This window comes from Gossypium arboreum, chromosome 10, assembly GCF_025698485.1.
Source record: "Gossypium arboreum isolate Shixiya-1 chromosome 10, ASM2569848v2, whole genome shotgun sequence".
NCBI lineage: Eukaryota > Viridiplantae > Streptophyta > Magnoliopsida > Malvales > Malvaceae > Gossypium > Gossypium arboreum.
In genome coordinates, this window is record NC_069079.1 from 120305431 (window position 1) to 120328614 (window position 23184).

General features: G+C 31.6%; 1 protein-coding gene across 1 annotated transcript; it reads left to right on the forward strand.

Annotated features, from left to right (window-relative positions):
- The first annotated feature begins 12683 nt into the window (after positions 1 to 12683).
- On the forward strand, positions 12684 to 14206 carry LOC108488837 (probable O-methyltransferase 3). Its single transcript, XM_017793119.2, has 2 exons — positions 12684 to 13463; positions 13636 to 14206. Exons 1-2 carry the CDS (start codon positions 12684 to 12686, stop codon positions 13951 to 13953), a joined length of 1098 nt encoding a protein of 365 aa, XP_017648608.1. The 3' UTR covers positions 13954 to 14206.
- The last annotated feature ends 8978 nt before the right edge of the window (positions 14207 to 23184 follow it).

Consider the following 23184-nt stretch of genomic DNA (forward strand, 5'->3'; position numbering starts at 1 on the left):
TTTTTTGCAGATGTGGAAGTCATTTGTATGCTCATAAAAGATTTTGTATTTTTTTGCAGAAATGGTTTGAAAAGATGTACAGTTTTGCAGATTTTCTTTGAGGGTACAGCTTCATTTATCGCTTCTGCTCCTCCTGCAAGTATTGGTTCAACTGAAGCTGCCATTTAATCTTCGAATTAAAATTTGGTACTGATATAGATAAAGTTTTTATATTTTCTTAAACTGAAATATATTTGGTGCTACTCTTATAATCTTACATCTGTTCTAGGTAATGCATGAGCCGTTTAGTTGCTAAAATTTTTTTCCTTATTTCTATGCATTTTCACTTTAAATTACTTAACAAATATTACTTTTTGGACTCTAGCCTCTGTTTGCTGGTGATAGTGGAGTAGACCAGGTACGTTTTATTAAGGTACGTTTTAAATATTTTAAAGATTCAAAGTATATAGGCTGGAAACCTGACCTTATAGTATTACTTATTTGAAGTATGAATAAGTATGAATTAATTTTATTACCATATATGTAGCTTGCTTGTCCATTATAATTACAACAATAGCTGACCTTCTCTCCAACCTTATTTTAAATATTTTAAAGATTCAAAGTATATAGGCTGGAAACCTGACGGGTTGCCTTATATCGAGCTGCAAGATATAATGGATCCTCCCTAGGTGTAACAACGCCACGTATGATGAATCTTAAAAAATTCAAAAAGAATTGAAAAAAGTTTTATCGCTATTGAATATTTATATAACCTTAATTTATTTCCACTTTAAAAGTAAACTACGATAAGTAAACTACGATTCTTTCTTGATATTATTATATTCAAATTACTATTTTGTTATATTAAACATGTTTGATTTTAATATTTATCATTTTAAATGTCTTTAAAATTTATAACTAATTTTTTCAAAATAGTATTATTAATTATTATTTGAAGTATGAATAAGTTTTATGTTTTGGTTCAACTTAAGTATTATTTGATTCAACTTAAGTATGAATTAGTGTGTTTGTGTCTCTATATATGTATGTATTTGGTACTAGATGAAAGCTTTACTCCAGTTTTGAAATATAGACCAGGTGTTGCATACATTGATCATTTTCTGGCTCTTTTCCTTCAAATACATGGTTCTCTTGAAATTAAATGCTCAGGTACTTTCTGCATATTCTATGATTCTTATTAGATAAGTTATAAATCAACAGTTATGTTAGTTTTGATCAAGGCCTCTGTAAATATAAAGTTGGTATTCTGGTTAGGAGAAGTTAATGTTTATGAGTTTTGTGGAGTATGATTCTGCACATGCAAAGTTGGTTTGTTTCAATCTGTGCATTTTCATGTTTACATACTAATGGTGATTCCATTTTTGTTTTTTAGATGTTCTTTTGGTCTCTTTTCATGTTTCTATCCAACTTATGTGTTTACTGTGCAGTTTTGCCATATTTTGCTAAGGTGTATAGCTTCATTGGCAGTGTCTTTGATCGTGGTACAAGTGGGCACTTGCAAAATTGATATAGGTAAAGTTTCTATATTTGCTTAAACTGAAACATATTTGGTGCTACTCTTATAATCTTACATCTGTTCTAGGTACTATCGAGCACCTGAATTAATATTTGGTGCAACTAAATACACCACAGCCATTGGCATTTGTTCTAGGTACGTACAAGTTTCGTTGCTAAAATTTTTCCTTATTTCTATGCATTTTCACTTTAAATTACTTAACAAATATTACTTTTTTGACTCCAGCCTCTGTTTGCTGGTGAGAGTGGAGTAGACCAGGTACGTTTTATTAAGGTAGGCTTTATTTCAAAATTCTAATCAATAATAGTTTTATCATGATGATTTTGGAAAAATTAATATTTTGGGGTTGCGATTTTGTAAAGATTTAATTGCTAGTTCTGTTTGGAGTAGAACTATTTTGTTTCCAAATTAATTTTAAATATTTGGTTCAACTTAATTATTATTTGATTCAACTTAAGTATGAATAGGTATGAATTAATTTTATTACCGTGTAGCTTGCTTGTCCATTAAAATTACAACAATAGCTGACTTTCTCTCCATCCTTATTTTAAATATTTTAAAGATTCAAAGTATATAGGCTGGAAACCTGACGGGTTGCCTTATATCGAGCTGCAAGATATAATGAATCCTCCCTAGGTGTAACAACGCCACGTATGATGAATCTTAAAAATTCAAAAGACTTGAAAAAGTTGTATCGAGCTCATTTACTATTGAATATTTATATAACCTTAATTTATTTCCAATTTACTTATAAAAATTAAACTACGATTCTTTTTTATATTATTATATTCAAATTACTATTTTTTATATTAATAATGTTTTATTTTAATATTTAATATTTTTAAATTTCTTTAAAAGTTATAATTACTTTTTATCAAAATTACAACAATAGCTGACCTTCTCTCCAACCTTATTTTAAATATTTTAAAGATTCAAAGTATATAGGCTGGAAACCTGACGGGTTGCCTTATATCGAAATGCAAGATATAATGGATCCTCCTAGGTGTAACAACGCCACGTATGATGAATCTTAAAAATTCAAAAAGACTTGAAAAAGTTGTATCGAGCTCATTTACTATTGAATATTTATATAACCTTAATTTATTTCCAATTTGCTTATAAAAATTAAACTATGATTCTTTTTTATATTATTATATTCAAATTACTATTTTTTATATTAATAATGTTTTATTTTAATATTTAATATTTTTAAATTTCTTTAAAAATTATAATTACTTTTATCAAAATTACAACAATAGCTGACCTTCTCTCCAACCTTATTTTAAATATTTTAAAGATTCAAAGTATATAGGTTGGAAACTTGACGGGTTGCCTTATATCAGTTGCAAGATATAATGGATCCTCCTAGGTGTAACAACGCCACGTATGATGAATCTTAAAAATTCAAAAGACTTGAAAAAGTTGTATCGAGCTCATTTACTATTGAATATTTATATAACCTTAATTTATTTCCAATTTGCTTATAAAAATTAAACTATGATTCTTTTTTATATTATTATATTCAAATTACTATTTTTTATATTAATAATGTTTTATTTTAATATTTAATATTTTAAATTTCTTTAAAATTATAATTACTTTTATCAAAATTACAACAATAGTGACCTTCTCTCCAACCTTATTTTAAATATTTTAAAGATTCAAAGTATATAGGTTTGGAAACTTTGACGGGTTGCCTTATATCGAGTTGCAAGATATAATGGATCCTCCTAGGTGTAACAACGCCACGTATGATGAATCTTAAAAATTCAAATGTTTCAATTTAATATGTCCCATCTAATATACAAATATTTAATAAAATATTTTATATAGTTTTTAACTTAAATTTAAATTATTATTGAAATATTCTCGTCTGTTTTATTAGAAATATTATCGTCCGTTTTACCATTTAAGTTAAACTTTTTATTCAAACTAAATCATAGCTTTTAAGCTAAATACGGATGTCCACATAGTGCTTTAATATGTACTTAAGAAAAGATGACTTGTAAAACATAAATTAAATTAATTGTGGACTATTTTAATCGCACATGTGATTTGTCAAATAAAAGCGAACGACATGTATATTATTTAATTAAAATAATTTTTATAAATATTATTTAATTAAATATTATTTAATCCCGCTTCTTACCTGTAGATACTTGATATTTGATATGTATTATCCATGTGATTTTCCACATCGTGAAATAAAAACTTACATAATACATAAATATATTTGATATCATAATTTACATAGCTTATATAACATATATAACTTACATAACTTATATAACATACATAACTTATATAACTTAGATAAATATATAACTTACATAACTTACATAATACTTAAATATATTTTATATCATAATTTACATAACTTACATAACTTAGATAAATATATAATTTACATAAATATATATCATATCATAAATTACATAACTTACATAATACTTAAATATATATCATATCATACATAACTAGTTTACAAAATTTACTTAACTTACATAATACATAAATCTATAGTCGAAAATCCTGCAACGTCTTACCTAAATTAGTTTATACCCATTAGAGACTTGATATTTAGTATAATGATATGATTTAAATCAATTGAGAACATTTAAGTAACTGTAATATGTTGTCAACTTTAGATTTCAAGAACTACAAAATGGATAGGAGTTGGATGAAATTGTCAAGGGTAAGCAATGCCTATCAAAATGGAGTACAAACTTTTCTAAATTTTGCATTTCAAAATGCAAGCCAAGAGAATATGATTCTTTGCCCGTGTAAGAAGTGTGGCAACATCTACTGGCATTTTCGTGAAGTTGTCTACGAACATCTAATTGTTGATGGCTTTATTCGGGGGTATAAAAAATGGATTTTCCATGGAAAGTGTACATCTAGTGGAACTTCTTCAACGATTAATCTGACTTATCCTGATACTGATTACCATCAGTATGTTAGACAAGATGACATGGAAGATATGTTGCGGGATGCATTTAATATGCGTAGTCATGGTGAGCAATCGTGTCCACTTGATTTTATTATATCTGAGGATTGTAATATTGGTGGAAATGTTTTTTGCGAAACGGGAACAAGTGCACCTAATGAGGAGCCAAATGAAGAAGCGGCTAAGTTTTACAATTTACTTAATGAAATGAATGAAGAACTTTACGAGGGATCAAAATATTCGAAATTGTCCTTCTGCATTCGTCTATTTCATTTAAAATGTTTGGGAGGTGGACCGGAAACTCTTTTACAATGCTGCTAGAGTTTCTAAGAGATGTTTCCGTTTGCAAAAATTCCCGTCTTGTCAAGACATGAAGAGACTAATAAAAGATTTGGGCCTTGGGTACGATAAAATTCATAGTTGCCCAAATGACGCATGTTGTCTTGGGGTGATCAAAAACCAACAATCTTGTCATGTTTGCGGTAAGTCTCGTTGGATGAATAGTAATCTGACGAAGATGTGAATACGGATGAAGGTGGGGCACGATTAAGAAAGAAGCCGATTAAGGTCTTGCGATATTTTCCCCGATACCAAGACTTCAAAGGCTTTTCATGTCCTCAAAGATAGCCGAATCTATGACGTGGCATAATGATCAACGGACCGATGATGGATTATTAAGACATCCTGCAGATTCTTTAGCTTGGAAATCATTTGACAGTAAATTTCCAAGCTTTGCAAGCGATCCTCGGAATGTGAGGCTTGGGCTAGCAGCTGATGGCTTTAATCCATTTAAAATCATGAGTACTTCAGACAATGACTTGGCCTTTGTAGTGCTTGTTCCTTACAATTTGCCTCCATGGATTTGCATGAAGCAATCTTCATTTATTTTATCAATGATTATCCACGAGAGAAAGGTCCCGGAAATGATATTGACATCTATTTGCAGCCACTTATTGAAGAGTTAAAACAATTATGGTCGGGTGTTGAGACATATGATGTATTGAGAAAGGAGAACTTTAATTTACGTGCAGCTTTATTGTGGACAATTAATGATTTCCCGGCTTATGCTAATTTATCGGGTTGGAGTACTAAAGGACGTTATGCTGTCCTTGTTGTCTGCGCAAACTTGTTCAAGTGGTTGTATAATGGGAAGAAGTTCTCTTACATGGGCCATCGTCGGTGGTTAGATGAAAATCATAAATTTAGATTTCGAGAGGACTCTATTTGACGGCTTGAAGAGTACTGGAGGAGCTCTGAGCTGACCGTTGGATCTGAAATCTTGTTTATGTTAAAAGATATCAACTTTAGTTACGGAAGATGAATCAACCACCTATCACGCAAACAAGGAGAAGATCGAGGATGAATCGATGATGAATCGACGAAGAGGATGATCCTAATGAGGCGGAGTTGTGGAAGAAAAGGAGTATTTTTTTTTAGTTGCCTTATTGGGAGCACAACATTTTACGCCACAATCTTGATGTCATGCATATTGAGAAGAATGTCTGCGAGAACATAATTGGGACAATTTTAAATGTCGATGGAAAATCAAAAGACAATCTTGAGCCGACTTGATTTAGTTGACATGAGAATCGGCGTGATCTTCATCCTCAAGTACTTCGAATAAGAAATATCGGTTGCCGCCTTCTATTTTTTCAATGTCAAAGAAAGAAAAGAAGTTTTCGCATGGTGTTGAAGGATATAAAGGTCCCGATCGTATGCTTCAAATATATCTCGATGTGTGAGTTTCAAAGATAGAAGATTATATTCATTAAAATCACATGATTACCACATCTTGATGCAAGATTTACTCCCAATTGCTTTACGGTCTTGTATGTCAAAAATGTAACGTCTGTATAATTGAACTATCCAATATAATGAAAGCTATCTGTGGCAAAGTTTTGAATGTCGAAGAACTTGAGAAACTACGAGGATCGGCGACTTTGACTTTATGCAATTTAGAAGATCTTTCCACCTTCCTTCTTCACTATTATGGTGCACTTGGTAATCCATCTCCTCACGAAGCAATCCTTGGTGGATCGATTTTTATCGATGGATGTATCCTATAGAAAGGTGCTAATTTATTTCTCAAGTATTCATTCATTCACCTCTATACATTTAGTTACGACTTTTGATAAATATTGTATATCGTGTTTAGGTTCCTAAGCAAATTGAAGTCATATTGTCGCAATAAGCGTTATCCAAAGGATCAATTGTTTGAAGGCTACTTGGCGAAAGAGTGCATGACCTTCATTCTAGATATTTAGAAGATCTTTGAAACACGATTGAATAGACCAAGTAGAAATGTTGGGCTCAATGATAATGACTTGGCCGAAACTTATTTATTTCAAAGTTATGGAGAACCAATCGGCAAAGTTGAAATTGTAGAATTAGATGATATATCGTGGATACAGGCACATCGATATGTACTTTTTAACCATGATTCAATTGAACCGTTGCGCAAGTAAGTTATAAAATTGTCTTACGTATTCGTCGTTTTGATTTGTTTATCTTCTAACCAATTAAACTTGTTTTTAATATAGTGAGTACAAACAAATTTTGAGATCTCGTGCACGCTCTCGAAGATTACAACATCAAGAGATTAATAAGTTATTCACAGAATCTTTTCATGAATGGTTAAGTCAAACGGTATGTAACTAAAGTTAATAAGTTACATATAATCGCGAAATTTAGTTAATCAAATAAGAATGTTTTTACATAATACATTGTTAATTATTTAATTTACTTTCGATTCAATAGGTTTGGAGTGGGAAGGACGTCAATGACGAAGTTAAATGGCTTTCCCAAGGTCCGAACAGAGTAATAAAAAGATATAGTGCCTTCCTCATCAATGGATACAGATTTCATACAAAGTATCGCGAGAGAATGAGGAGAACTCAAAATTGTGGAGTTGTTGTTAATTCTTCAATTACAAGTTATGCTAGTGCTAGGGATAGTAATCCGGTTGAGGGTAATGTGGAGTATTACGGACTTCTTACCGACATTATTGAGTTGGATTACTATGGCAGATGGAAAGTTATCTTATTTCGGTGTGATTGGGCAGATGTTAATACTGCTCGAGGAATTAAAAAAGATCAATTTGGGTTTACAATGGTGAATTTCTCTCACTTGATTCACACTGGACAACAATTGATGGACGAGCCATATGTATTTTCCTCTCAAGTGAAACAAGTTTTTTATTCGAAAGATCCAATTGATGAGGGTTGGTATGTTGTACTCCAGAACACCCCTAGAGACTTGTTTGACATGGGTAATGGAAGTAGAGATGACATCGTCGAAAGATCAGAAACATTACCTTTTCCAGAACAAAACTTAGATGAAAATATCCCTAGTACTAATACACAACATCAATGGGTTCGACATGATGTGGATGAAGATATTTACGGAATAATGATGTAGTAAGATTTTACAATTTTTAATTATATGTAATATTATAATTTTAATCTTTGTCATGTTATATAATTTAACTATTTTATATGTACTACTATTGTTGTAATTTGTTACTAAAACTTTAATTATTTTATGTGTATTGCAGGAAAAATGTGTAGAAGAAGAGTAGAGATTTAAGTATTGTCCAGAATACTCCAAATTCGGAAGAAAGAAATAGTGAACAGCAGACAGTTGTTGGATCTTCGAATGTGCCGGAGACACTTGATGAGCCTGAAGAATTTCAAAGTAATATTATGTTCATTTTACATGTGTTGACTTTTATTATTGAATTATTTGTCAATTTTACTATAATAATAGTATATCATTTTTCAATTTGAAAGTGGTGGGACGCCAGAGTTCGAGGACGTCGCTACTTAGAGATTTATCGACTTAGATCCTGTTGAGCGTGTTAAAGTAAGTAGAAATACTCATGGTCACTGTTGGATCTGAAGCTCGACTTTTAGCAGGCTATTTGGGCATTTTAGCACGAAATGCAAATATGTTGCCCATCAACTACGAATCATGGCATCACATGCCTAATAGCAACAAAAATCAGGCTCTCACTAATATTAAGGTAACAAAATGTGAATGCAATTTATAATACTTTGGTTTAAGTTTCATTTATATTTACATTCTAAACTTATGTTTTTTTAGGAGAGATTTGCTTTAGAAGTCTCCGACGATTATATTAAGAAGGCATTAGGTAAAAGATGGAGAGACAATAAAAGCACTTTAAAGAAACAATATTTTAAGAAAGACATAAGCCTCGAGGAAAAACTGAGAAATGTTCCGCCAGGAATGCTGAGGTATCAATGGGAAGATGCGGTTAGATTTTGGAATTCAAAGAAATGAGAGGTATTGCGTATTTCCAAACTCTTATATATAGTGTTTACTATATTCGTAATAATAATTTTATTATGTAGGACCGTGAACGAGTTGGAACAAGTAGCAGGCAAAAACAAAAATTCACGCATTACAGCAGGTCGAGAAGTTTTGCTTCAGTAATGAGGCCGAGGTATTATGAATTTATTAATTCTTTCAAATATTAATAACTTTCTATTATTAAATAATATTCTTACTACTATATTGTAGGAAGTCAAATCCGGACAAAAGTTGGACGCCTTGACTTTTGAGATTACGATAGGAAGAAAGATGGATCTCCTATGACATCCAAGTGGAGAAATTATGGTATATTCACTTAATAATATTTGATTTATTCTAAATATTTATAATCTTTAATTATAATTGTTTAATTCAATTCATCATTAGTAGTTTTAAAAATGTTAAGTTATGTTGCATTTCTTTTTATTATATATTTCGTTTCTAACTCTTTAATTGATTTTTAGGAGAAACTAAAGGAGAAGAAGGCGGAATATGAAGCGATTGCTTCGAGTGATAGTTCTGTTAATCTTGAGAACATTGATAATGAAATTATCACTGAAGTTTTGGGTCCCGAAAGGTACGGTCGGGTTCGATTTCAAGGATCTGTGTTACCCGACCCAATATTTTGGATCCGGCTCCCAAGAATACATGCCTTCCTAAGTCAAGCTCAAGTCAAGTTCGAGGTTAAGAGACCAAATAGCTCGGATGCAAGCGAACACGGTTGAGCAAATTGCCGAGGTTCAACGAAAATATGAAGAACTCCAAGAACAACTTAGAGCAGAGGCAGAGAGAGGGAGGCAATGCGTGCGGCGAGAGAGCGAGGCACGAGCGATGGTAGCGAGCGAGCAAAAAGTACGATGACCTCCAAATCTGACTTCAGAGATGATGCATATGTTTCAACAATCGCAAAAGCCATTGTCTTAGACATTAGTTTTCTAATTGTAAGAATGTTTTAAGTTGTCACGTTTAACATTATTGTAAAAATTTTAAATTATACTTTATTATTAATTATATCATATATCTTTAGTTAAATTTGAAGTATCATTTAGAATTAATAATTTCGGTTGTATTTTTATGTTAAATTTGTTGTTTTTGGTGCATTTTATATTATATTTGTTGTATTTGGTTGGATTTTAATGCGGAAGGGTTGGATATTGGTGAAAAAATATTACAAATCGCCAAATTTAGCGGCGTTTTAAAAAAGCGCGCTAAAAGCCTTGACCTTTAGCGGCGCTTCTACCTGACAAACGCCGCTAAAAGCCCTTGACCTTTAGCGGCTTTTTCCAAACGCCGCTAAAAGCCTTGACCTTTAGCGGCGCTTCTACCACAAACGCCGCTAAAAGCCTTGACCTTTAGCGGCGCTTCTACCACAAACGCCGCTAAAAGCCTTGACCTTTAGCGGCGCTTCTACCACAAACGCCGCTAAAAGCCTTGACCTTTAGCGGCGCTTTTCCCACAAACGCCGCTAAAAGCCTTGACCTTTAGCGGCATTTTTTTCCAACAACCGCCACAAATTTTTGTGACGTTACATATAGCAGCGTTTTTTGCGGCATTTTAGAAAGCGCCACTAAAGGTTTTAGTGGCGCATAAAAGCGCCGCTAAAGGCTTAAAAAAGCGCCGCTAAAAGTCTATTTTCCTGTAGTGATATGTGGTCCAAAGGGGAGATTGTTGGAAAATATGGACATCACATATATAATAATAATTACATGTTATTATTTACTATCATGATAGGTTAGCCCAAATTAAAAGTGATCTAATTTGGTTAAAGTTTTATTGGGCTTTAATTATTAAATAAAGTATGAGTTAAAATATGTGTAGATACTCTAGTAATGGAGTTCTAATTAATTTCTAATTAATGATGGCTAATTAGGAATTAAGGCTAATATGCCAAAGCTATATATATTATGGTTATGGTCCCCAAATTACATACAAGATATCTTTTCTAATATCCTATCCTTAGGAAAGAGAGAGCAAATATTCTTTGAATTTCTTATGTGCTAATTTGGAAGATCAAATCTCCAAAATCAGGAAAAACTTCAAGGAATTTTGTAGATTCAGATACTCTTCCACATTTAATTTTATTGTTATTTTATTCTTAATAATTTGACATAATAGATCTTTATTTATTAAATTTTATTTTAGATTTATTTTACAAATCTAAACCTTTGATGTATTTGTTTGTGTTTTCTAGACAGGTTTAACTACTTTTCTACATATATTTTACTCGTAGTGATTTTACGCGGCTGTTTTCATTTTAATGCAACAGCTCATCATTTTCACTAAAAAATATATTTATGAAATATTATCACGTATATTATTATTTATTTATTGGATATTCTTTCCTTCTAATCAAGGTTGATGGAAAAGAAAAGATTGAAGACCCAAAATCAGGAACTAAAAAGGGAATGAGCTTAAATATTGGCACATATATTATTTATTTATTCATTTACTTATTTTTAATATAACTTAATATAGTATAAAGTTTTAGTCTTGAGATGTAAGGTGGAGTTTTATATATGTAATTACGATGTATGAGTCTTCATCTTATGTAGTTCATGTGCCATGTGTGGGGTGAAGTCATATTCTTTTCGAATTAGTTCAATTGTTTTCAATTCTTTATCTGTTGTACGTTTGTCATGTGTATCATATGATATTATATTTGACGAGCATATATTTATATTTATATTTATATTTATATATATATTGTACTTGTGATTGTATTTAATACATTTGTGAAATTAACAATTTTAAAAAAATTATATTTACCTATTTTCTATTATAATATTCTATTTGATAGAACATATATTTATACTTATATTGTATTTTCTACTCTTTGCTCTTGATATGGCTTAGGGCTCCCAATTTTGCCATTCACTTTTTCGAGATTTTAACTTTTTTAAATAGTTAATGATGCCTTTTTTACACAATACTTAAAAATTATTCATATTCTCTCTTCAATTCATAAGTAGGAAGATAATACACTTCATGCACTCAAATTCACGTCCTCTTGTATTGACAACAATGTCCATACCAATCGAGTTAAGACTCAATCGATATATTTTTAATATTATATTTTGGTGTAATTAAACGACATTGCTTATTAATATTTATGAAAAGGGTGTTTTTTTTTTCAATGTTGTTTTTATGATTAAAATTGAGAGAGAATATTGTATAAAGAAAAATAAATAAATAAATCAATGAGGTAGTCATGAACTTGGGAAGTGAAAATGGGGTGGAGGTAGGTTGACTTGTCTCAGCAGCTATCTGCTAGCACATGTATCATATTATTGAATATATATCTAACTCTATGTGGTAGCGGTCAGGTTTTCAAAGTCTGGGACTTCTAGACATGAAATATGTTGGGAAGGTTTTACTATGGGTTGAGAAAAAAATTATATTAAGACCAAAATTTCTAACATTATATTAATATTACAATTTTTAACACTTTTGAATTAAAAATGTTGATATAAACCTTTTCTTTTTGAAGCGCACAACAAGTTGCATGAGTTTGACCATAAGCTATATAGCTTTCGGTTTGTATGTATTCTGATTTTTGTTTATCAATTTGCATCACAACAGGTCCATGCCCTCAGGACGGGTGCTGTAGTGTACTTTGTACTCATAGTTTAGCTTGGAGCCACATATGGAAAGTCCACTTTCCATATGGCATCACACGAAGATTTAATTAATTTTTTACAACAGTCGATGAAATCAACCACATATTCTTTTAGTCATTAAATTTTAGTGCATAAATTGATGAAGAGTCCGGCTCCCATATGGAACCTTGTCCAATCAAACAGGAGTATCATAGCCTATAAATAGCATATTGAGCAGTATGCTAATTCACTTCAAAACAAAAAGATCTTAAAAACAAACAAGACGTCAGCTAAGATGAATATGGGCAATGCTAATGGGGAGGATGCTATTGAGGCACTCCAAGCACAAGCTCACATTTGGAGACATGCTTTCAACTTCGTAAGCTTCATGTCTCTAAAATGTGCACTTGATTTAGGCATCCTTGATATCATTCATAATCATGGCAAGCCCATGATTATTACCGAGCTGGTTGCTGCGCTACAGATGCTCAACCCTAATAAAGCATGCGACATTTATAGGCTCATGCGCATTCTAGTTCACTCGGACTTCTTTGCACGCCAAAAGCTAGACAATGATGCTCAAGAAGAAGGATATGTTCTAACCAACTCTTCTCGTATTTTGCTCAAGAATAATCCCTTCTGCATAACGCCTACTTTGAAGGCTACAATGGATCCTATTATAACAAAGCCTTGGAGTTTTCTAGGGACCTGGTTCCAAAATGATGATTATACCCCATTTGCTACTGCATACGGGGAGACCTTGTGGGACTATTTTACCCATGATCCTCAGCTAAAAGATTTGATAAATGATGGCTTAGCTAGTGATTCTCAATTGGTTACTAGTGTTTTAGTTGACAAGTGTAAAGGGGCATTCGAGGGATTGGACTCCCTTGTAGATGTTGGGGGTGGCACAGGAACTACGGCCAAGGCCATTGCTGATACATTTCCACTCATGGAGTGCACTGTGTTTGATCTTCCTAATATTGTTGCTGGCTTCCAAGGGAGTAAGAACTTGAAATATGTTGGAGGCAACATGTTTGAAGCATTTCCAACAGGAGACGCAATATTATTAAAGGTTAAGCTTTACTAAATTTATTCGCATTATTTTTTTTCTGGTATTTTTACTTTTATAAATAATGCACAACAAATTCCATTACACATGATAATATTCAAAGATCTGAAGGCAAATGTAATCTTAGTTTGTGGGTTAGCTAATTTTGAGCTAATTATGAATGATAATTGAACAGAAGGTATTGCACGATTGGAATGATGAAGGATGCTTGACAATTTTGAAGCGATGTAAAGAGGCCATTTCAAGCCAAGACAAGGTAGGAAGAAAGTTGATCATAATTGACATGGTTGTGAGGGAGAATGAGCAAGTGAATGATGAAGGCTCAAGCTTAACTAAAACACAACTCTTTTTCGACATGTTGATGTTGGTATTGGTGGCTGGAAAAGAGAGGCGGGAAGAAGAATGGGCTAAACTATTTTTAGCAGCTGGTTTTAGTTCTTACAAAATTACTCCTATTGTGGGTTTGACATCTCTCATTGAGGTTTACCCCTGAGAGCATTTGGTTATTGCATTATTAGTATAATAATGTCGAGAAATACATAGTTTAAGTGGTAAAATTGTTCTTTGTTGACATTATTTACTAGAGTTGTTTGCTGGGATTTTAACTGTGTTGCCTATTCCTATAATAAGAATTGTTGTTGTGTTGTTGTCATGGTCCTACTCTTATAGACCTTTCTTCTTGTTATAACTCTTAAGGTTTGTACTTGTATCTTCAATAATAATAATTGTTGTTGTCGTCTTTGTCATGGTTCTACTCTTATAGACCTTTCTTGTTGTTATAAGACTTAAGGTTTATACTTGTATCTTCACTAATAATAACTGTTGTTGTCGCCTTTGTCATCATCATACTCTTCTAGAATTTTATTATTGTTGTTGTGTCATTGTTGCCCTACTACTGTTATAAATTTATTTTAAGATTTATGGTTTAAATTCTTTGTGAGGATCATTTTGATGTTGTTAAGTACTTATACAAGCACTAAAAAACACATATAGACAATATGAAGACAATGGGTTAAAATAAAATTGTCATAAAATTTCTAAAATTCAAATAATAATAGAAAAACAAATTTAAAAAAATATTTTTATAAAAGAAATGCATAATGTTTAAATATGCTAAAATATATAAATATATTCAAATATTGAAGACGAAATTAATGATAAAAATAATCATAAACCTTAGATATGAATTGTAAATACCAAATATATATAGCAATATTCAACTTAGTACCACATCCATTTATTTTCACCGCAAAAAGCCTCAACATCCGAACTAAGTAAATTCAAATTCAACATTAACATTTTTTATTCGACTCTTTTTCTTATCTATTAAAGAAATAATCTCACTTTCAATTAATTAACAGATTTAGATGAAATCTTCAATTAGATTACCAGTTAAGTTTAAATATTTTTAAAAAATTGAGCATAAGTTCAACATTTGGTGTTAATTTTATATATACTAACTAAAAATTGAACGCAAGTTCAACGTGAGTGTAATAAAATTTAATAAGATTTGAATAATTTGTGAACTTTTGGTTTTTGCTGAGGCATGTAAAGTTGAAGATACTGTAATATGAGGAAGGATTTTTTTTTAAAAAAAAAGAGAAAAAATAAAGAAATCAAAGAAATAATGAAAGATTAATGAATGTGGTCTAATTCATGAATGGGTATGAAACCCAAAATGAAATTGCCAAAGATGAGTAGACCCTCACACAGCACTGGTATAATTGGGTGTCCAAGGTCCATAGTTCAATCCCAAACCAGGAAAATTTTCTTTAAATGTTTTGGGTAAAATCGAATCTTTACATAATGATCATTTTGGGTTTTCTTTTATTAAAATAATATAAAATTTTAATTACAAAAATGTATAAGTTCTATTTTATTTACGAAAATAAGTATTTTTATAGTTTCATTGTGTAAAGTGGAAACACCTAAAATCTCAAGCAATTATATGTCAATTCTAACAATAAATTTTTTTTAAAAAAAAGAGCCATCTAACACATTAATGGAATCGATTTGATTTTTATAAAAAAAAAATTAAGAGAAAAATTTATAATATGAGAGGGAAAGTTGCTAACAAGTTCACCTATCACGTGGGTTATGGAGATGTTTTGGATAATCGGCAATTCAAGCCTTTCATAGTTTTGCGACATAAATAAATAGGTTTTATATGTTTTTTCACCAGGATGCAAATGAGTTACTTGTAATTTGCTTCAAATTGAATTAAAATTAGAATAATATGTGCATGGACTGAAGTAAAATAAATTACAGAATCACCAAACTATGAATGACTTGAATTGCGAATTACCAAAAACTTAAGAAACTGCATACCCCATGTTGTTGGTGAACTTGGCAGCAACTTTCCCTCCCAGGCTTTTCTTTATAAAAACCAAACAGGTTTTTTCAGGCCGCATCACCAAAAAAAAAAAAACACTTCTATAGTGGATTTTTTGTTCTATATAAATTTAAAAATATTTTTTTAAAAAAATTATATAAGTACCACGAAATGATTGGCATATAATTGGGTGAAATTTAATATGATATCTTTTAACAGTTTAGTAGCACCAAGTGACATAATAAAAACATTCTATTTTTGAAAATAATCTAAATTCTATATATTTTTATAATTACTTTTTTTATATTATTTTGATAAAAAGTCCGATTATTTTGTGGATCTAAATGAGCTATTCTAGTTATCTTTTTGTTCAGTCATGCAGCTTTGATAAGAGAAATAAAAAAAGCCATAACATTCCCCATTTTGAACCATCTCTTACCACAACAAACTAGAAAACACAACCACCTTGCCATGAACATAGTCACCCAAACATAAACATGATATATATTCCTTTTGTTCCCATCTTTATAAGAAATCGGAACCTTGAATATTGAAACACCCTGTTCTCAGTCCGGTCACCAAACCCAAGCTATGGAACACCACATTAACAACCTAAGTGACTCTCCATTTAAACCCAACTTAACCTTCAACACACCACAAGTTAAAACATAAAATGTGTTTAGATTTAAAACATCACAAGCTTGTGAACTTACATCGCCGCTTGCTTCATGGTACACAGCAGTAGTAACATGCATACATTGCTTGTAAGAACTTAACTACTCTTTCCTTGAAGACATAATATTTGATTAAAGGAATTAAGAACATGCAAACTCTAAGTTTTGCAAAGCAATATACCTCGCGAAACATAGCAGTTCAACTGTGTAACATTGGGGTTCACACCCTTGCTTAACTCATGCATTCTAAGTCTTTTCTAGGGTAAGTTTCCTTAAACAAGATAGGTCTTCGCGTACCCCTATATGTTTATATTTTGCTAACACGTTTCGCAGGGTCTCTCCTAATTCCATGTAGCAAAATTTATTAAGGGTTTGCAAGTACTAGATCGCCAATTGTTAAGGTTCTTACTTTCCACAATTCGATAACCTTATCACTTCACAACGACTTTGACGAACTCTATATAAGTTAGTCAATTTGATTTATTACATGTTTCGCTTATGGCGAACAAAGTTAAAGATTAAATACTTAAGCATGTACTTGCGAATTAAAAAAATATTAGAAAATCTTTGAACTATATTTGTATACTTAAAAATTCAGGTGTGCATATATAGTTTTATCAGTTTGCAAGAGATATTGAATACCAATACAAAACAAAACTAAGACTTAAAACAATTGGCAAAGTCTATAGATAGAAAGAAATCACTAAGCCCAAGCAGAAACCTACATTGCCTTTATGTCCAGAGTTCGCTTGTATCACATTTCTAATGTTTATACTTTTCCTGGATCACTCGCCATGCTACACACTGTGCGATCTAACAGTCTCTAATGTTTAGAGAGGAATGTGTGAGCTCTTGTGAACGCAATGAATTACAGGAAAACCACATAGCATGCACAAAAACATAAGTTAAACAAGTGTTTAAACAAAGTTAGGGATCTGTGAACCGGGTTCGCCATATTTACACGAAGCTTGGTTCGCAGTTATCTACTATTGGTTAGCTTAAACAACAAAACATAATATTTTGAAAAACACAATCTTATTCACATGTTCTTTTCTGTTGGATAAACAGATCTCCTTATAACTCCTCACTTGACTCAAAGAGTCTTAATATGTCTCATAAGTGTAGCATAAAGCTTACTCTCGAAACTTAGGTTAAAGCCCTAAGGTCTTGATTAACTCTATGATTTGCACATACAAGTGGTGACCTCTGAACGTACTCACCAACTTGCTGAAAGCTTTTAAACAAGATTCACTTTTCCCTTATCTTTGCTTGTAGACGGTTTTGTCAGGTTCGCAATCCCATAACATAGGCAAACTACTAACAGGCAAAACACATTAAGACTTATACATAAACACAAGCGAACCAAGGTTCGCACATGCTAGTCTTTTGGCGAACCTAGTTTTATACTTGTATCTTCAATAATAATAATTGTTGTTGTCATTTTTGTCATCATCATACTCTTCTAGAACTCTATTATTGTCGTCGTCATTGTTGTCCTACTACTGTTATAAGTTAATTTTAAAATTCATGGTTTAAATTCTTTGTTGGAATCATTTTGATGTTGTTTAGTATTTATACAAGAACTGAAAAAACATACGAGACAATATGAACACAATGGGTTAAAAATTTTGTTATAAAAATTCTAAAATTCAAATAATAATAGAAAAACAAATTTAAAAAGTAAAAATCATTTTATAAAAAAATGCATAATGTTTAAATACGCTAAAATATATAAACATATTCAAATCTTGAAGACGATATTAATAATAGAAATAATCATAAACCTTAAATATGAATCGTAGATACCAAATATATATATAGCAAGATTCAACTTAATACCATATCCATTTATTTTCACCGCAAAAACCCTTAACATCCAAACTAAGCAAATTCAAATTCAACCGTTTTTATTCAAACACTTTTATTATCTATTAAAGAAATAATCTCACTTTCTATTAATTAATAGATTAAGGTTGATTTGGATGGGTGGTGATATTAGCTTAGCCGTAAGCTAACTACCATAATTCAAATATTGATTTTTAGTAAATAGAGTTTAAATGAGATTAATGATTTTGTTAATATAATTTTAATTGATTCTAATAAATAATGAATGCCTAACATGGTAGAGAAATAACAATCCAAGTCAATTAGTTTTGAAATAAATAATTAATTCTAGCCTAAAATTTTCACTTTTTTTATTTATATTAAATTGTTATAGTCCAATTTTGTCCCATTTACAACTTAAACCCGAATGGCCCATTTACATTTTACAAAACCCATTTACATTTAAAAACCAATTAAAACAAAACCTAAAACCAATTAGCCCAACTAACCCATTTTAACCCAAGCCTAATCCCTAAATTAAACCAAACCCAAGTGGCCCAATACCAAACCCAAAACAGAAAAAACAAAAACCCTAGCCCCTAGCTTGCGGCACCGAACCCCCTGACTTTCGGCCAACTACCAACTGCCCTCTGTACCACCAGCTCTGCAGCACCGCCTTTGTCCCATCAGCAAGTTGCACTTGCAAGAAAAGAAAGGAAGTGACAAAAATAATAGAAAAACAGTTTGTAAAGGCTATAAAAGCCACCAAAAACAACAGTGTAAAGGATTCGGCAATTGAAAAATACATACATCCTATTTTCAAAACACAAAAACAGTGGTAGAGTATTACCAAACCAGAAGAACGAACCCAAAATCAGAGAATCAGAAAACAAAAAATCAAAATCAGAAACAAAGGTGTTTTTTTTTTATTTCGAATCGATTTCTTTTTTTTTCTTCCTACTCATAAACATATATAAATATATATATATATTCAAAAAAAAAAAATTGTACCTTTTCCGGCCACCGTACATGGTGGCCGGCGACGGTCCAATGACCGGACGGTGACCGACACCCTCCCCTCTCTCCTTTTTTTTCTCTCCAGCAGCACAAATGAGTTTTTTTTTTGCTAAAAAAGGCCCTTTTCTAGCCTCCCAAAACGACGCCGTTTTGGGGGCTGCCTTTTACCCCAAAACGACGTCGTTTTGCCCTGGATCGGGTCGACCCGACCCTACCCACTCAGGATCCGCGTGTTTTTGCTCTTAGGGGCTAATTGCATGCGCGGTCCTTTTGCTTTTTCTATACTTTGCAATCAGGTTTTTATTTCCTTTAAATTGGCCCTGAAATTTATCACGTTTTGCGATTTGGTCCTCCCTTCAGCAACGTCGTTTTAAGGGCTCGGGTAAATTGCTTTTTTGGCCCTCTGCAGTTTCACGCGCGTTCAAATAAGCCCTTTCTTTTTGTTTTTATTTCGAATTTGCCTCAAAAATTTCATTTTCAATTCAATTTCGTCCTTTTTTTTCATTTTTTCTCATTATTTTATTTTATTTTTAATATTATTCATACTATTATATTTTATTATTGTTATTATTATTATATTTTTTTATTTATTAGCATTTCATTATTATTATTTTTACTTAATACTTATATATATATATATTATATAGTATTATTAATAGTTTTAATATTATTATTTTTGTTAATATATTCAGTATGTCATATATATATATATATATATATATATATATATATATATATTCTTTTAATATATATATTATACTCCATATTACATATATATATATATATTAATATTAAATTATGTATATTATTTTTAAATATTATTTTTATATATTATGTATATATTTTAATATATTATGTATATATTTATGTAATATTATTAATAATTGTTTTTAACATTATTATTATTTCTTAGATGCATATATCATGTCTTTAAATACTATATTTTTAATACTATATTATTATATATTTTTACATGTATTATGTACATATTTTCAATAACTACATCATATGTATATATATTATGTGCATACTTTTAATATTATTATGTATTTATTTTTAATATATATGTACATATTTATGTAGTATTACTAATAGTATTGTTTTTAAACATCATTACTATTTCTAATATATATATATATATATATATATGTACACTTTTTATTTTTATTTTATTTTTTATTTTTATTTTTATTTGTCAATATTATTTATTATTTTTCTAATATTTTGATATTTTATATTTTATATATTTTTATTATTCGCATCATTTTTCGCATTTTTTACAATAATATTCTTAGATCTTTTTACTATCATTTTAGAAACTTTTTTCATTTTTAATTCTAAAAATAAGGCAATGTATCGATTTTAACATCAAGTTTGTGATTTCATCGCTATGTTGGGTGAATATCAACGGCTCGTGTTAAAAAACGAAACGTCCTTCTTAAAAGAAATTGAAATTTTAAAAATTCTGGTGTTTTGATCGGATCACGATTAAAATTTAAATTGAACTCGTATTGTTGAAAATTAAGACAATACATGTTTAACAAGATACCAATTTTGGGCGTCGCGAGGGTGCTAATAGCTTCCTCGTGCGTAACCGACTCCTGAACCCAACTTTACTCTAGCTTTTGACGTAAACCTAAACTCGGCCTTCTTTTTGTTTAAAAAATAAATTTTCTTTTAAAAAAGAGGATTTATTAGGTGTCCGACGCACCTAGGAAAAAGGATCGGTGGCGACTCCCTTTTTTAATAAAATCGAAAGTCGGTTTTCAAATTTCCAATAAATTGCCTTAGCTAGCGACCAATGCAAATTTTTTACGTCGCTACAGCTGACGACTCCACTCGGGATCACATTTTTGAGAGTCGAGTCGAATTAAACGCGTGTTGTCAAAATTTTCGAATTTCCTTGTTCAAATTAATATTTAGTCGTGATCCTTAAATTTTGTTTTTGCAAAGTCATGCATTTGCATCGTGTTGAAAATATTCTTCTAACTTGTTTTATCTTGTTGTTTTTCAGCTCTAAGTTTTTATGGTTTTAGTTTTAGTTTAGTTTTTAAATAAAACGTAAAGGTTTGTGAGTTTCTCCCCACACACCGAGCACTTGCATTTTTACATAACATGAGCTCTCTACCCGGGCTCCGTCTGCTTAAGTGGAAGTAAATACTATGCCTTCGTGAGTTAACTTGTCCCTCCACACAGGCTAGTGAATACTTCCGGGTTACATATGACTTATGCTTTCGTGAGTTAACTTGTCCCTCCGCATAGGCATAAGTGAATGTAATCCCTCGAATTGAACTCGTGAGCCTGTGATGGGCTACGACCGAGGCTTCATACTAGTCTTAGTAGACGATAGTACGAACAATTCGAGTACCTGTCTAGAACCGAAACCGCATATAGTGAACTATACGAGCCACCTAACTAGAGTCTTGCCGAACCTCCGTCCGTTAATAATCACCAAAATAAGTACAAGGGAGAAACGCCTCTTACCTTTCATTTCTTTTACATTTATATTTTTACAAAGGAATCGGGTCTATTGGACCGGGTAATGTAATTTGTTAGATTCTTCATAGTTTTTTCTCTGTTCATATTTATTGTGATTACCAACAAAGGTTATTTATTTTCATTTTCATGTTTCATCATACATCATAGGCATCTTGATTAGGAAGGTGTTGATTAGAGATTGGTTGCCAAAAATGGGTTTCTAATGGAGGAGTCAATTACACAAATGACCGAGAAAAATGCTGTGATTCGAGACTGGTCTTTGAAGACTCAGAAAGTGAAAGGAGACAGTTTAATGGAAGGATGTATCTTCAATCTTCCCGAGCAAGTAATTTCAAATGCTCGTCAGAATAACCTCGAAGATTTGACTCAGATTTGGAAACAATGGGACTCAGATGCTAGGGGAATTTTCACTGAAAAGTACGGGGATATAGCTCACTTGATCGCCGTCAATGTAGACAAGCAGTTGATTCAAGCCATGGTTCGATTCTGGGACCCAGTATACCAATATTTCACTTTCAATCAGGAAGATATGACTCCAAACATAGAAGAGTATTCTGCCTTGCTTCGTGTTGACAACGTACACTTCAACAAGATATATGTGAAAGAGCCCAAACCAATGACTTTTAAGAAAAAGCTAGTGAGGTTGATGGGAATGACCGATATATGGGCTAAAAAACAGATAAAGAAAAAGAATGAAGCCAGTTGTGTTCCGTGATTTTCTCTGCTAGACTTAGTTCAAAATCATCCAGATATTGTGAAGAGAGTGAATCTGTTTGCTTTAGCCATTTATAGATTAATTGTCTTCCCAAAGGTTCTCGGGCATGTAGAAATTATGGTAGTGGATTTCTTTGAAAGGTTGAGGCAAGGGATCAACCCTATGCCGACTATCTTGGCTGGGACTTTTAGGTCTCTAAGCAGTTGTAGGAGAAAAAGGGAAGGTCATTTTATCAGATGTGCACAGTTACTTAATATCTAGATTCTAAGCCATTTCTGGAAAGTGGAGCGCACGCCTTTCCACATGTTTTCAAAAACATTCGTCCCATTGAAAGCTTACCTTGAGAAAGATTGGCTAAAGGATGTCACCGAACAGCATTAGGTTTCAGTTTTTCAGAACCTTCGTACCGAAGATATAACCTGGAGAGCACCATGGATTCGTCCTTCAGTTCTATTATACAAATGTGGAAGACAAGATTGGGTGCCTTTACTAGGATTATGAGGAGGAATTGGATATACTCCATTAATGGTTCAAAGGCAGTTTGCTTCACGACAGTTCATACTCGCTACCGAAGGATTGGCCCAATCAGAGTTCGCCTTTACGGGTAAAGGCTACATGAAAAGAGTCTGAGATACTGCAAAGTCTTGGAAGAAAATTCACCTA

What these genes read in the sequence shown, in the direction of transcription:
- LOC108488837 (XM_017793119.2), top strand. Translation starts at nt 12,684, where the DNA reads ATGAATATGGGCAATGCTAATGGGGAGGATGCTATTGAGGCACTCCAA. An exon ending in GAGACGCAATATTATTAAAG is followed by an intron (nt 13,464 to 13,635) that starts GTTAAGCTTTAC and finishes ATAATTGAACAG; the next exon opens with AAGGTATTGCACGATTGGAA.